Here is a 14,860-nt window from a genome sequence, read left to right on the forward strand (position 1 = left end):
CAGCTATTTCGAGACAATGCTCATCTCCCCGGTTCCTGCAGGGCCGTGAGCAGAGCGGCTCGGGTCCGGTGAGTGCGGCTGGAAAACCGCACTGGAGATTCTGCTGGAGCGCTGGAGATTCTGCGGGGATGTTTGCTCTGCACAGCTCTGAGCGGGGCTTCCCTGCGCCGCGGATACAAATGGCTGCTCAGCCTAGCTCAGAGCCGGCACAAAAAGCCTCCTCTGGGAGAGGATCACTAGATGGAGCCCGATTCTAAGTGGAAAAAAGATGCAGACAGCTCCTCACTGCCGGCGCCGGGCTGCAGCGCTCCTGCCGGCACACCAAGCTGGGACCTCAGCATCCCCCCCCCCGAGGCTGACGACGAATTAAATACCTTCCGAATGTGCAGGTTCACTGTGGTTTGCCGGAGACAATAGCTGCTCCCAGCTCAGTCTAGGCAGTCTATCTAGATCTGCTCAAATCCATCGTGCTGCTGCGCCACCGACAGAAGGTTTAGACAGCCTCGGATTTAGATGTGAAGGGGCACAGGCACACAGGTGTCCTCTGGAACCCTGAGCCAGAGCTACAAAGAGGCCTCCGAATGATCGTCTGAATGTTATGCTTGCTGTGCACAGGAAAGGTGAGGATTGAAATTCCTCTGCCAGCCCCTGGTCTCCTCTGTGAATTTACACACATTCAGAGGAAGTGGGAGCTGAAGTCTGTCAGGCTCAGAAGCTACCTGGTCAAGGAGTGCCTGCAGGCTGACATTTCCACCCCCTTGAGATGGCCCTCGAGTACTTGGATGGATACTCAGGATACTTCGATGGCCCTCAGCACCTCTCTCTTCACATAGCTGTGTATTATTAGCAGCACTCATTACTGCACTGCTCTTGATGCCCCTGATGCAGGACAGAAAACAGATGGAAGTGTGCAGGAGGCTGAGCAGCTGCCAAATGAAACTGCAGGGAGTGAAAGGCTGAGTCAAGAGCAGAACACAGGCTGCCTGCTCTCAGGCTCATGTCCATGAGGTTAGAAGGGAGCACCCTTCTAACCTCACCCTTATCAGCATCCTGCCTTCCCCTCTGCTCCCGGCCCCATCCACTTCTGAGTGTTCTGAATGGTATAAGGAATATTTTTAAGTATTCAACCTACTCCAATGGAGGTGGCAGATGTCTCATTCTCTCTTATCTTTAATAAGCGAAGAGGGGGCAACTCGTGGCAGGAAAAGACAAAAGCAACCAAGCTTTTGTTATAAAGTATTCCAAAATAAAAGGCTCAATAGCCCTAAAAGAAACCTAAATATTTCTTCGTGGGTTGCCAGATTTTAACTCGACAATATTCTATACATGCAGGACAAAACGGTGCTGGTGTAGCCTTTTCCAGGTGACTTTGCTGAGCTGATACCTGATTCACAGGAGACTCTCAGGTGACCAAGACAACCCTTTTAAGACAACCTAAGAGCGTGACAACCACACAGTCGCTGCCCAGAGTAGCAGACCCTGCAGCACGTCTTCCTCCTAGTCCCCAGGTTTCACTGGAAATTGTCCCTCCAGCCCCATGGCCTTGCCCGTCCCCGAGCACCCGCTGCAGCGGAGCTCAAGCGACCCGGAGAGGCGCCGTCAGTTCGGGAGGGATGCCGAACCGCCGGGGAGGGGAGGCATAAAATGACACCGCAAAACTACAAATGCTTCAAAACAAATGGAAGCAAAACGACACGTAACTGCGAGACAATCAAAGGGAACACTGCACAAGTCCGGGCAGGAGGCGGTGGGCGCTGCCGGCCCCGCCCCGGGCGGGCCCCGCGCATGCGGCGGCGGCGCCCATTGGCAGCGCCCGGCGCGCCGGCCCCGCGTTCCTGGAAAGTTCTTGGAAATGGATCAAAGGCGTTTCCGCGAACACGCGCGGCGGCGGCCCCGCACGGCTCCGCTCCCCTCCCTCCCTCTCTCCCTCCTCCCCTCCCTCCCCTCCCCTGGCCGCCCCGCTCCGGGAGGGCTCCGCTCCGCTCCCTCCCAGGCCATGGCAGCATGGACGCGGCCGTGCTGGACGCAGCTATTTATACCTTCTCTCTTTTTTTCTTTCCCCCCCTCCCCTCGTGGCTGATATAGGAAGAGTGATGCGAACACAATACGATTCCAGGAATCCCTCACTTCCTGGAACAGATTAAAAGGGACACACAAAAGATTAGTAAGGAGGTCTGCCTTTTTTTTTTTTTTTTTTTTCCCGTTCCACGGAGCTTCATTTCTCCGGAGCCAGCGCTGAGACAGGTCGCTGCTCCGGCTCTTCCCGCAGCACTCGGGGAGATCTTATTTATTGGTACCTATTTATTACTATTTCAGAGTGTTCTGAAGGAACTTCAGTTCCTCTTTAAATATATGTAATTTCCTTTTTCTCTGGTTATTTTCTTTAACTTTTTTTTTTTTTGCTGCTGTTTTCTGAAAAGCAGAACAAGAATACATTATTTTTTGTAAAGCACTGAGAGTGCACGCATTTTCTTGGCCAAAGTTGCTGAAGTCTTTGTCGGACAGCTTGTCTTCTGCTTGGCTTTTCCTGTGTCTGAAACAACCTGCAGAAGGAGTTAGCTGGGACTCGCCAGCCTTCTCTCACCGTGAACCCCTACTAGAGGCTGAACTCGCTGCTTCGGGAAAGCAAAGAAGGCAAGAAGAGGAGAAATCATTTCCCACCTTCTTGAAGACTTAATGCTTTTCCCTTGGTCCGGGAGTGACATGATCCTCTGTGTTCAGGGGTAAGATACTCTGCAGCCTTCCGTGAAAAGCTGTGCTTTGATAATTGTAATTAGGAAGGTTCTCTGGAACAGTTTTTCAGCTCGTGTGTGTTGTCATGTGTGACTGTAATGGAATGGGAATGACTTTGGCTGGCCGAGTGCTGAGTTCTGTTTGTCTGTCCTATTGTGTCTGGGTTTAGATTCCAAGGCCAGAATAACAGAACCATAACGTATTCCTGATTTCCGTGCTTCCTATTGCTGAAAAACTACACATTATTCAAAGTCTTTGGGAGAGTAAGAATAACTTGGAGTGTGTTGTTCACCGTGGTGGACACAGCACGAGTGTGGACACCAACCCAACACCATAGGTGCTCTCTAAAGTCCTCTTGGAATCAAACTGCTTACAGGGAAAAACTTCTGTGGAGTTTAGGTGCTTTGGTCTATTTTTAAGGAGATATTTATGCTAAATTAATTTCAATTTTGTGTAAATTTAAGTGTATGTACATATACATAGCATTCTGTAGAGTGAGAGCTACAGAGGGCACAGGGATAATTCCACATCTGCCTTCAGGAGAACAGGTGACATCCAAGTGCCTTCTCTGGTATCGGTACTGATGTGTTGGCACTTCAGTGTCCCTGTGACCAGCTCAGTTCATCAGCTGAGGAATACCTGGTGCACAGGAATCACCTGATATTTTTACACATACACATACTTGGAAATTGTGAACATTTGTTTCAGTCTGAGCCATCATGTCAGATTTTCCTATCACTCTGGTGTATGGTGGATTTTCCTCAGAGTAAAATCTTCCTTGTCTGCTTGCAATGACTGAAGCGTGGGGATTTTTCTGCCATTTCCCCCCCTCTCCAGAATCTGTTCCACAGACTAGGAGAGCTCGTGCTTACCACTAATTTCCTACTACGCAAGGAGGTTTGTTTTCATTCTTATTTTCAGTCTGCAACTGCAGTTCCTAGTTCCATGCATAGCCATGGCGAAGGGAATTCGGTTTTCAGCTTGGCCTTTGGGAAACCCTTATCTGAAGCTTTTCTCCAGTGTCAACATACCAGAGCTACTGCTTCCCTTACCCACCAAGAACTTATTATGGAGCCAGATGTGTGGATATTGTTCTTCTCATGTCTATTTTATTGCTCCATTTTCATTATCCTCTAGGATTTCATATATCCTGGACTCCATATTCTCCATCCTATTCAGACCAAGCTCCCACTGGAGTGTTGGGATGTGGCTGAGGGAAGGGTCACAGCTCTACACTTTTTCTTGTAGTGTTTATACTGTGTTACAAAGTTTAGCTTATCAGCACAGTAATTACAAAGCCAACACTAAATGGTCTCAGACATATCTGATTCTCCTGAACTTTCTTGCCATTCCAAGGCTTTCTGAAACACTAACTGCCAAAGCATAGGGAAGTTCATTTGCTGTTTCTCTGGAGAGTGCATCCAGCTAGACATGCCAAATTTTATATGGTTGTTTGCTTCCTCCTCACAGCTGTTGTACGAACACTTTGCTCTATTCAGTCCTGATTTTCCACGTCTTTCCTCTGCTTTCTCTCTTACAAGCACTATTTATTTGCAAATCCTTTCTTTGCCTCACCAAAGGGCTGACTTTCTCATGTCAGCAAACCTTTTTCAACCTGTCCTTATCCCAGCAAACTCTTCTTAACCCTCTTGCAGGTGTTCTTGCATTAAAAGAACTATCAGCCATTACTTGCTGATCCCTCTGCTCTCCCATTCCTGTGCTTGGTGCTGCTTTGCTCCTGGCAGCAGCTTCTTTCTTCAGCCTACATACAAACTTGTTTAGGACACCAGCACCTCCCAGTCTGTCAAAATTTCTAATCCTTCTCCTCTCTTCCACCATGCTCCTCTGAGCCTACAGCTGCACTGGGAGGTTTTGTAGGGACATAAGGTAAATGTATAGAAGGAAAATAGGAAATGTGTGAGCCCAGCCCTTCTCTGGCTGCGGTGGAAGGATCCCCACAGTGTTTGCACGGGGTCTGGGCTCCTCCATCCTCATGTGGCACAAAGAGTAAGGCAGCAGAGTACAAGTACAATGAGAAAACTCATCTCAAGCACATGGGCTCTGCAAGAGAAACCTACTGACAAATTCACACAGTTGATGTCGTTTTTGGAGGACCAAACTGTGAACTGGTACAGTCCTTGGACGTAACAACTTTCCTCCCAGTTCATGGCAGACATTTCCCTGTGTAGCTTTGCTCTCTCTCCCTTCCTTCCCTGCCTCTCAGCCAAATCTTAATTTTCTCTCTGAAGTTGGTATATAAAAAGAAAAAAAGTTCCATGCTGTGAAAAATTTTCTTATGTTCCAAACCTTTCTGGAAGGGTAGGCCAGAAAAATTGTCCGGGAGAAAATAATTCAGAGAGATTTGGCACTTGGACTGCAGTATTCGAGTTCTGGGGAGTGAATGGTGCAGGACTGATTTTCCTTAGTATCAGTCACAGTCATTTTCAGCTCAGGGAACAGGTGGTATGAGAGACATTGCTCTGCCAGCAGGCCTGGGACACCCTCTTTGCACAGCACCAATTGGTAATTAGGTTCAGCACAGGCAAGGATCAGAATCACAGAACGTTCTGAGTTGAAACGGACCCACAAGGATGATCAAGTCCAACTCTGAATGACCTGTATGGGGATCAAATCCATGAGCTTGGTGTTATTTGCACCATGTTCCAAGCAGCTGAGCTGGTTAATGGTCCTCCTATTGCAAAAAGAGGGGTAATGGATAATTTGGAATCTCCTTTCCCCAAGGAGACAGGTAGCTAGGCATTTGTGAAGACCATGACATTAAGAGGGAGACATCCAAATATCTTGAAAAATTGAGCCCTCAACATGTATAAATGTATCTCCAGGAGGATTTAAAAGAGAACTCAGAGCTTTCCCAACAATGATCTCCAGGTATAAAAATATATGCAGGTGTACAAAAGCCCCTGAAAATGCAGGTCCTGCGACCAAGGGTCCCTGGTGAGGACAAGGTCCAGCAATCACTTTCATTCAGCCTGGCTTCCTACCCATTAATAGAAATTAAGAAACATAGATTAGATACCATGAAAGCCAAGCAGGTATCCTTCTTCTGAAGTGTGATTTGACACATGGAAAAAGAAAGAATGTTCTTTCCTAAATACCAGCAGAATAGCAGGGGTTTGCTATGTATTGCCAGGGCAAGAAGTATCTCTCTGTAGATTTAAATTTACCAGTGGTTTTACAAAACCATACTCCAAACCTCCATGGTTTGTTTAGAAATGCAGAGATGTGGAACTGATCATGGTTCTCACTTACAGGCTGTGAAGGTGTTTTCAGGTTCTCTCTAATCTACTTTCCTCCCACATATTTTCATCCTGTTCTCTGTCCCATACTTGATTGTCAGCAGTTTGAGGTGGTGAAGTGCAGCTACGATCAGGTGCAGTCCAGCACATTTATTTATGTACTCAAAGTGGCCCTGTTCACATAAAGCACAGGGAAGGAGGAAGATCTGAAGGGAAGCACTTAGGACTTCAGAGCCTCCTTCTCTTCAGCGATGTGGGGAGGTGGCTGCACCCTGTGCCATCACTGTCAGCTCCAGTGGTGCTGTGACAGTGTCACACTGACAACTGAGTGTATTTCTCTCAGCCATCTTCTCTTTAAAGTGTCTGAAAGAACATCTCAGGTGTTTTGGGGATGGTGGGGGGATGTAACACAAGACATGCAGCAGGACAGGGGACACAGAGGCAAAGAGCTTACACACACTGGGACAGAAACTAATTTTAGCTCAGGAGCTTGCCTGGGAATGAAGACTTTCCTGGCCTCTGACATCTCTCCTCTTCCTGGAGCTCTGCTTTCCTTTAGCAATCCCTGTGCTGCTGAGGAGGAGCACCCATGATCCGTGAGAGCTCCGTGCTGTGTGAAAATGAATAGCTACACCACTTTAGGCCACAGGGGAATACATATTCTAGCAGCCTGGCCATGGCAGAGCCTCCTCCTGCAATCCTGCAGGGATTACAGCCACATTGACTCCGCCATCGAGCTGCTGACGGTGGGGTGGGTGTAGTGCACAGGCTTGGCTAAAACAAGAATTCCCATTGTTTTCCTGCATGATCAGCTCACTCTGAGTTCTGATAGATTCATTTAGGATCAGGTCATCCTTGAGCAGAAAGTGGGTAGGACAAAATCCAAGCTATTCCCAGTTCTGCTTCTCATTATATTGCAGCAAGTGACAATCCCACTGGCAGAAACAGAAATGCTCTAACATGGCAATCATGTAAATGAAACTGTAGTGCTGTTGTAAACCTTACTGCCCATGAAAATATGTATTAAAAGGCAACATCTAAAAATATCAGGTTCAAATCATCCTAAATGGCAAGACTGACCACCTTCTATAAGGCCAAAGAGGCAAACTCACTGTCCTTGTTTCTAAAGGCTCATCTTTAGCTGTGTTCCTTCCTCCTCCCTTGCCTTTCTCAGAAACAATGGTGCTGAGGATCTGTTTGCAAAACATAACACCTTGTAGTACAATGTAGCATGGCAAGGAGAAATAGCAGAGTGTGCCTTTCATTTCAGACCTCATCCTTTGCTGGCAGAGGAAAAGATCAAGAGACTGTCACTCAGGGGCATTGAGGAATTGTCAGAGCCTATCATGCAGCCTCTCCCAGTTATGGCCTTCCAGGAGGAGTCTGCGCCTGCCCTTGCAGCTCCAGTTCCAGACAGCAACCCACCTCAGACACGGGACCCTGAAGAAGACCTTCTCTGCATTGCAAAAACCTTCTCCTACCTGCGAGAATCAGGTAAGACTCAATTATTTAATTAATAAAAGACTCAATTCCCCACTTCAGACAGGAACCTGGTTCTGTCACAGCCGTGGCTGGCTCTTGTGCACACAGCAAGCGTATCCGCAGACTCTACAAACTTATATCATGAACTAATTTATTGCTTTATCTTTTGTTACTGAATTGGGAGAAGGAATTGCAAAAAGCAAACTGCTTTTTCTCTGTAAACTGCAGCTGCTGCAGCAGCCGCCAGCCTCATCCCAAGCCCCAGCACGGCAATGCCAAGCACAGGCAGGAAACCCTTAGAACTTGGTCATAATTTATGAAGGTCTTGCCAACTCCGGCTCTGGTTGCTTCCCAGGCCCTGAACATGGTTGTTTCAAGGCTTCCCTAAATATACTGCCAATCCTATAATATGTTCTTTCTCTAACAAATTATTTTTGGATGTTTTTCCAGGTTGGTACTGGGGTTCCATCACCGCCAGTGAGGCCAAGCAGCATCTGCAGAAGATGCCTGAGGGCACCTTCCTGGTGCGGGACAGCACCCACCCCAGCTACCTGTTCACACTGTCCGTCAAGACCAACCGAGGGCCCACCAACGTGCGCATCGAATACACTGACAGCAAGTTCCGCCTGGACTCCAACTACCTGTCCAAACCTCGCATCCTGGCCTTCCCAGACGTGGTCAGTCTCATCCAGCACTATCTCACGTCCTGCACAACGGAAAGCAAGACCGAGGCTCCTTATCCGCCTCCGTCTCCTCTACCTCCCCTGCAGAAGGAGATGGCAGCAGCCGCAGTACACTTGAAGCTCATCCGGCCGCTGGGCCGCAAGGACAGCATTCCCAGCCTGCAGCACCTGTGCCGGCTGTGCATCAACAAGTGCACGGCCAACGTGGAGCAGCTGCCCCTGCCCCGGCGCATGTGGGAATACCTGAAGCAATATCCTTTCCAGCTCTGAAGCGTGGCCGTTCTCTCTCAGGCACAAACGACAGAGACACAACCACAAGAGCTTTGTGTCTCCGTCCCGCTAAAGGTGGGCACAGCAAAGACCTGATTGTCAGCAGAGACTGCATCCATCTTTCCTCTCCCCTTCTCTTCACATCCATTCCAGCCCCAGGAAGGAGTGGGTTGTTCCAGTGAGCAATGGGGCACCAGCCGAGCTCTGACCCTTGGGCCCTGCCGGCAGTGGCTGTGAGAAGCTCTGTGGGCATGGCCACACTACTTGAATGTCAGACTTGCCGTGATACCAGACATGTTAACGTTATTTTTGCTATTTATTTCCATGGCAGTTTCTCTCCTCATGGTATTTTTAAAGCACCTTTTACTTTATTGGTTTTTTTGTTTCTTTTGTGGAATTAGAGATAGCATAAAGGCTCCCAGCCAACTGGCAGCCAAAGGTCTCTGGGAATTTGGATTTGGATTCACATCCAGACAGTTTCTGTTTGAGCCTGTCTCTGTTACAGGAGTTAACCTGACAGGTTACAGGAGTCCACATCCAAGCTCTCCTAGGCTTCTGGGGTATGTGAGACTCAGATGACTGTATCCAGACCCACCTCTACAGAGGTAAAGACTATTTGTTTTTTCTTCCTTAGCTAAAGAGGGTATCACAACCTCAGAGCACAGTGGGAACTCCCAGAGATGTGTGCTGCATCACATGTGGACAGGAGACTTCTTTGAGGAAGCTTTTCCTTGAGAACTCTAAGCAGAGATCTGGATAGTGAGGTTGGACCAGGGAGCACTCATCCCATTTTTTTCCATCTTCTCCATTTACAAAGGAAGTTTGTGACAAAACATTTCAAAACAAGCAATTAGAAACCAAATTTTCTCATATGCAGGCAGAAGGATTTCATTTCAGAGCACCCTGTATTTGGCTTGTGTTTTCAAAGTGCTGTTCCCTGATCTTGCCTTTGCCTAAGATACAGGACAAGACCAGGGTCTCCTTGAGCAGGGGCTCAGAGTCAGCTCTGCTGGGCTGCCCCAGTGACACGCACAGCTTCAGGATATTTATTTATTTATTTATTTCTGGGGTAGCACTTAGGGGCACCTCAGCTCACAGAGCTGTCCTTGCTCCCTGCTCCCACGATGCCAGACTGCTGCATGCTGTCCTCCTGCCAGCATTAGTCACTGGCCGCGCGGCTTCCGCCTGCTCCAGGCTGGAGAACACACTGCAAACCACAATCCAATGTTTCTGTTTGCCAAGGTCCAGACCTCTCCTCCCCACTGCTCTGACTTGCATGTTTGTTATCCATAATTAGGCTTTTGGCTCTGGGTTTCCTTCTCGCACCCCATCCCTTTCACCCCCTGCAGATGAGGCACAGTGGCTCTTCCCCTGCTCTCTTACACGTAGGAGGGACAGACAGCAGATGGGATCTGCCCCAAACCAGCACAGACAAGCTGCCCCTTCCTGTTCATTTGCTGAATCCCATCATCTTCCCAGCCTTGCCATCAAGTGAGAGTAGAGGAGGGAACAGACAGGTTGCAGAAATTATCATTTGGCTTATTTTGCCCCTAAGACCCCCTGACTTGTTCTAGCATGAATGAACATTAAGGATTCCTTGTTCATCATTCCCTGGGACCCTCTCTAAGGCTCTGTAAATCAGAATGGACAAACCTCCAGCTATAGCTGAGTGTTAGAAAAGAAGATGGAAAAAGATGGGATGGTGATCCAGGAGACAAGCTCAAAAAAATGGGTGAGTTTCTTCCACCCTATCTTAAAGCTGCCAAAAGGGACAAGATGGCCTGATGTGCTTTTTTTTTTCTCTCCACATTTATACAAGTTTGTGCTGTTGCAAGCTTTGTTTTTGATACTTTGATGATTACAGTGTGCATGTGTGATGTCAGGTTTGCTTTCTGGTATATCCTTCCCCCTTGCCCTCTATGGCAGCAACCATGGGAAGGTACTGAGTGATAATGAAAATTTAGAAGGCAAAAAGGAAAACTTTTTAAAAAATAATACAAACGATAAACCACTGAAAAGGCTTCCTTTTATCCAAACACCTCTATCTGCCTGAGGACACTGGGAACAAGGAAACCACAGCTCTCCAAGGAGCAGCAGTGATCTCAGGAAGCCCAGCCACAGGCCTGGTAAATACAGCTTGGGAAAAATCAGTTGGAGAAATGTACAACGGGAAAGGGCAGGTTGTTCAGCTTTCTGAAACTTGCCTCCCACTTGATCTGTTCTTTGTTTGGGGTGATGGGGATGTCAAGCTGTGGGTTTGACTCACTGCCCCAAGAGATACCAGGAGCTCCTGGCTAACCCCAAACTGAAGGCTGTGAGCTCCTATGGGCAGGGACCAGCTCTGTTCTGTGTTTGTTCTGCATTTAGCACAGTAGGGATCTCTAGGTGCTACTGCAATACAACAAATAAACAATACAGTTACTCCAAAAAGTCAGTTTCTTCTATCTTGAGACAGTTTGTTAAAAATCATTTGACTCTGGATTTTAAATAAACATTTTAAATATACTTTAAAGCCACTCAATGTAAAAGTCTTCAGTAAAATCCAAATGGACGAATTAATTTTCTGTTTAGAGAAATCCTCCCCAAGAATACAGGGCAAACTCATGACCATTTTTTTCAAACAAAACAAAAAGCCTTTTAACAAAAAAAAGGCCCTTAAGATACTGGGGGAATAAACACCAAAATCCTCAGTGTGGGCCTGGTTCTTACAGATGAGCAGCGGCAGATCCCAAGTCCCAGTTTAATAAGGATTGAAGCACATATTTTAAGGATGTGGCAGAACACAGGAATGATTCTTGTATTGTTTCTGTGTGCCACAGAAAACCAATACACTGCAGGGGAAAGAAGACAGAACATAAATGGGCAGACGATGCTTTGGGTGGGAGATCCAGGGCAGATTCTTTTCCCCTTTTCTGGGGCTGTTGGGCTGCGGTGTCCCTGTACCTGGTCCAGCCCTGCAGCCTTCCCCTCTCATCACCTGAGACACCAGACAGCGGGTGGGGAAACCACAGGGGCGGGGATCTGCCCTATAATGGCAGAGGCAGACAGAGGACACCCCATCTGTCCAGCTTCTGAAACACAGGGAACACACTGAGCTAACACTGCTACTGGGAGGTGACTTCACTGTGGTCCCTCCGTGCTCCTCTTCCAGGAGGAAAAGGATGTCCCCCCATCCTGCCCAAAGCAAGCATAATGTGCTCCCAACCCTTGGAAAATGGAAAATACACTAAGAAAAAACCCCCACTAACAAACTGAACTAGTTCCTCTCCCATCCTTTTCCCTCTGTGAATCCACTGGCTTCAAAGCTCAAAATACTGCTTTAAAGTATTCCTGAAGCACGTGCTGTGCTTCCTATGCCAGCCATGGAGCTGACATTCCCTAGCTAATATTGTTCCCACAATCTCATCAATGTGAATCCATGGGTAGATTTCCATTGCACACCAAACCAGGAAATGTTGGCAATGCCATAATCTGTTCCAGATCAAGTTGTTAAACAAAAACAATCACCTCTCTCCTGGTATAATGGGAAATATTGAAAGGGAACTACACAGTGTAGAAGCAAAACATAAATTAAGTGGAAACACGAAAACAAAAGAAGGAAAAGCTGCATCCATCTTTACGATGAAACTTTGCAAACTCTGGAAAAACCTGAAAAGAAAAATGAAGCATTTCTGACACATTGAGTGATTTCTTAATTTCTTAGCTGGGCTAAACTCTTCCTCTGAGTACACATAGGAAACCCTGCTGTTTCCTTTGCACAGGCTGAAGGTGGAGATGACTGACACGAGCCAGGCTGGTCCAGAGCTGCAGTCACACATGGTTTTGCCTCATCAGCTGTTACCTTAACAACTCCCACTCCTGCACCTTCAGCACACTCTGTTAAAGAAAACAGGTTCATTTTCTGAAAACTCTGCCAAACCTCTGTGCAGACTGAGCTGATTTTTACAGTGGAGTTCCACATCTCAGGAACCAGGAGCATTCGTGGCAATGCATGCTGGCCTTTATCAGCACTGAAGTACAGCTGCAACTCCTCACCCAGTGACACCTGTACGGTTTGCTGAGCCAATGCAAAACAATCTGGATTCTCTCTTGGTTTACAGTTTCTGTCTACAGATAGAAACGTGGGTGTGGAACCCTCCCAGAGTCTGAAAAGCAGACTGATAGGATTGGGAACAGAAATCCCATTCCATGAGTGAAACCACACTCCCATGGCCCACTGCCACAGCAGAACTCCCCTGCAGTTTGTCAGCTACATATGGTATCATTTTCTGTCTTAAATCATCAGCCTTCTGAAAAAGCAACACATGCAAGGGTAAAATAACCAGCTGACATGCCCATATCCCTATCCTTTCTAACTTACAGAAATCTTAGTCCTTTCCTCACATCTTCTCAGGTGCCCAACATCCCCCAGTCCAAGCCAGGGGAACCAGCATCAAATCAGGTGAATCAGCAGAGTGTATTTACTTCTCTTAGGACAGAAGTGGTCAGGTATTTCCAGTTACTGACCTATTAAATATAATTTCTAGTCCAAATTCCATTGTCAGTCTTACCTGCCATCTATGAAATTAAGGGAATTAAAACCAAAATTAACTGGATACTGTTTGTGTGGCTGTTCTGCCAAACATGTTCTCATGTTCAAATCTGTCAGAAGCCAATATCACAGCCCTCTCCTATCTGTCCCTAATGGCTGCTGAGACCCTTGCAATCCTGTTGGAATTACAGAATCCTCTTCTTCAGCCCAGAAATCATCAGCAGTCCAGAGGTCTGGAGGGGAGGATAAAGCAATATCCAGTGAAGATGTGCCAGAACAACTCTGGATGCCAAGTAACATCCTCCAGCTTTCTCAGTTCTGGGCAGCATTGTCACAACATTCACATCATGCTGTCAGTGACCCCTACCCATTGTTCACAGGGGAAAAGGGAGAAAAACCCATCAGTCTGGGCAGCTCCTTATGAAAGAAACCAGTCAGAGATAAAAATAAGGTATAACAGAGATCCACCCTGTCCTTGGGCAGAAACGTTCATCCTCTGTCTGTTCTCAGCAGGCTGTGAACGGAATTGAATTTGGAAGAGGGAGTCCAAGGGAAGGCAGCGCTGCCAGCATTGCCCAACGCACGGCAGCCAGGAGGCCCTGGTGCTGCTCTGAGTGTTGGGAACACGTTCAGACTCAGCCATGTCTGCTCCCTGCCCACACCCAGGCCTGCTCTGTGGGTTTTTATAATGCCAGGTGCCAGTGCCCAGGGAACAGGAACACGTGGAGGCATGGCTTTATCTGGAGGCTAATGCTGCCTCGAATGAACCTCGTGTTGATCTCCTGCTGGCGCTTCCCGAGAAACACAACCATCATGTGGCTCCTGCTGCTCACGGCACAAACAAGTGCAGCAAGTGGCCCTCGGGAGCAGGCACGACCCTGCAGCATCCATCAGACATCTGTCATCACCTCTGCTGCACAGCAAAAAACAAGCTCAGGGAAAAATGACAAAGTGGCCCCAGCAATAAAATTAGAGTCTTTCAGTGTTCAATTATGTGGACTAAGGAGTCTACACAAACATACTCTTCCAAACTTTAGCAAGAACTAGTAATTTTTTCTACTTGAAAAATAATGTATTGTTCAGAAGAAAAGGCTATTGGTAGGCAACATGTTGACCAGAGAGAAGAAAAGTAATTTTAAGGGCTTCACTGTTAGCCTGGGCATTAAATTTCAAAAGAAAACTGTGGAAAGTAAAATACAATTTGGGCTTTACATCATAACAATCTTAACACAGAAATTCAGAGTATTTTTTTGGATTTGGAAAGGGGAGGGAGAACAACAAAGTTTCAGAACTCCAGCTTATATTCAGTACAGATGAGACAACAGAAAAGGAAGTTTTACTGCAAACCACTGCTGGCTTAGTCCTTCAATTCCCCTGTAACCAGCTGTGGAAGTGCTCATGGCTGGAGACAGGCTGTTGGCCCATTAATGCCCCCTGTTGCAAAATCCTCATTTGATTAATTTAAATATAGGAAAGAACAGACCCAGGGGAAGCAGCCTGGCCCAGCAGAGGAAAGGGTTCAGTCAGAACTGCTCCAGCCTGACATACCAACCTAGATTTGCAGAGAAGGGTTTCCTTTCATGAATAAGAACTAGAACCTTTCTCCTTTTACTCCTCTTCCTCAGAACTCACTGGCAGGATTTTCCCCTCAATGCCATTACTTCCTAAAAGCAGTGTAAATGCACTTTGCAGCAGCTCAGATTTGAGTTGCAAAAACTGAATACAATGTTAGTTTTTGTCAAAATAGCTATTTTAAGAGAACACTCTATCTAGACAGGAAAGGCATTTGTTTTAATGTTCCCCCATGGTACTACTGTGACAATAAAAGCTTGAAATAATACTGGTTACTGCAGCATTAGATTGCCCAAACAGATCATTAGAGACTTGGTATTTCTCAAAAACCT

The 14,860-nt window shown here is 47.1% G+C and overlaps 1 protein-coding gene across 2 annotated transcripts; it reads left to right on the forward strand.

The window, feature by feature from the left end:
- Nucleotides 1–2,167: 2,167 nt before the first annotated feature.
- CISH (cytokine inducible SH2 containing protein) lies at nucleotides 2,168–10,930 on the forward strand. 2 transcript variants are annotated; one of them, XM_014251778.2, is made up of 4 exons: nucleotides 2,168–2,293; nucleotides 2,424–2,723; nucleotides 7,261–7,484; nucleotides 7,923–10,930. In XM_014251778.2, the coding sequence occupies exons 2-4, from the start codon at nucleotides 2,677–2,679 to the stop codon at nucleotides 8,423–8,425; spliced, it is 774 nt and encodes a 257-aa protein (XP_014107253.1). In that variant the 5' UTR covers nucleotides 2,168–2,293; nucleotides 2,424–2,676; the 3' UTR covers nucleotides 8,426–10,930. The 2 variants fall into 2 exon arrangements, with proteins under 2 accessions (XP_014107253.1, XP_005522244.1); XM_005522187.3 differs by having other exon boundaries at nucleotides 2,189–2,723.
- Nucleotides 10,931–14,860: the final 3,930 nt, after the last annotated feature.

This window comes from Pseudopodoces humilis, chromosome 13, assembly GCF_049639895.1.
Source record: "Pseudopodoces humilis isolate 2021_Gansu_Grassland_sample_001 chromosome 13, ASM4963989v1, whole genome shotgun sequence".
Classification (NCBI taxonomy): domain Eukaryota; kingdom Metazoa; phylum Chordata; class Aves; order Passeriformes; family Paridae; genus Pseudopodoces; species Pseudopodoces humilis.

Coding starts and splice junctions, on each gene's coding strand:
- CISH (XM_014251778.2), top strand. CDS start 2,677: ATGCTTTTCCCTTGGTCCGGGAGTGACATGATCCTCTGTGTTCAGGG. Junction 2,724..7,260: donor ATGATCCTCTGTGTTCAGGG/GTAAGATACTCT, acceptor CTTTCATTTCAG/ACCTCATCCTTTGCTGGCAG. Junction 7,485..7,922: donor CTCCTACCTGCGAGAATCAG/GTAAGACTCAAT, acceptor ATGTTTTTCCAG/GTTGGTACTGGGGTTCCATC.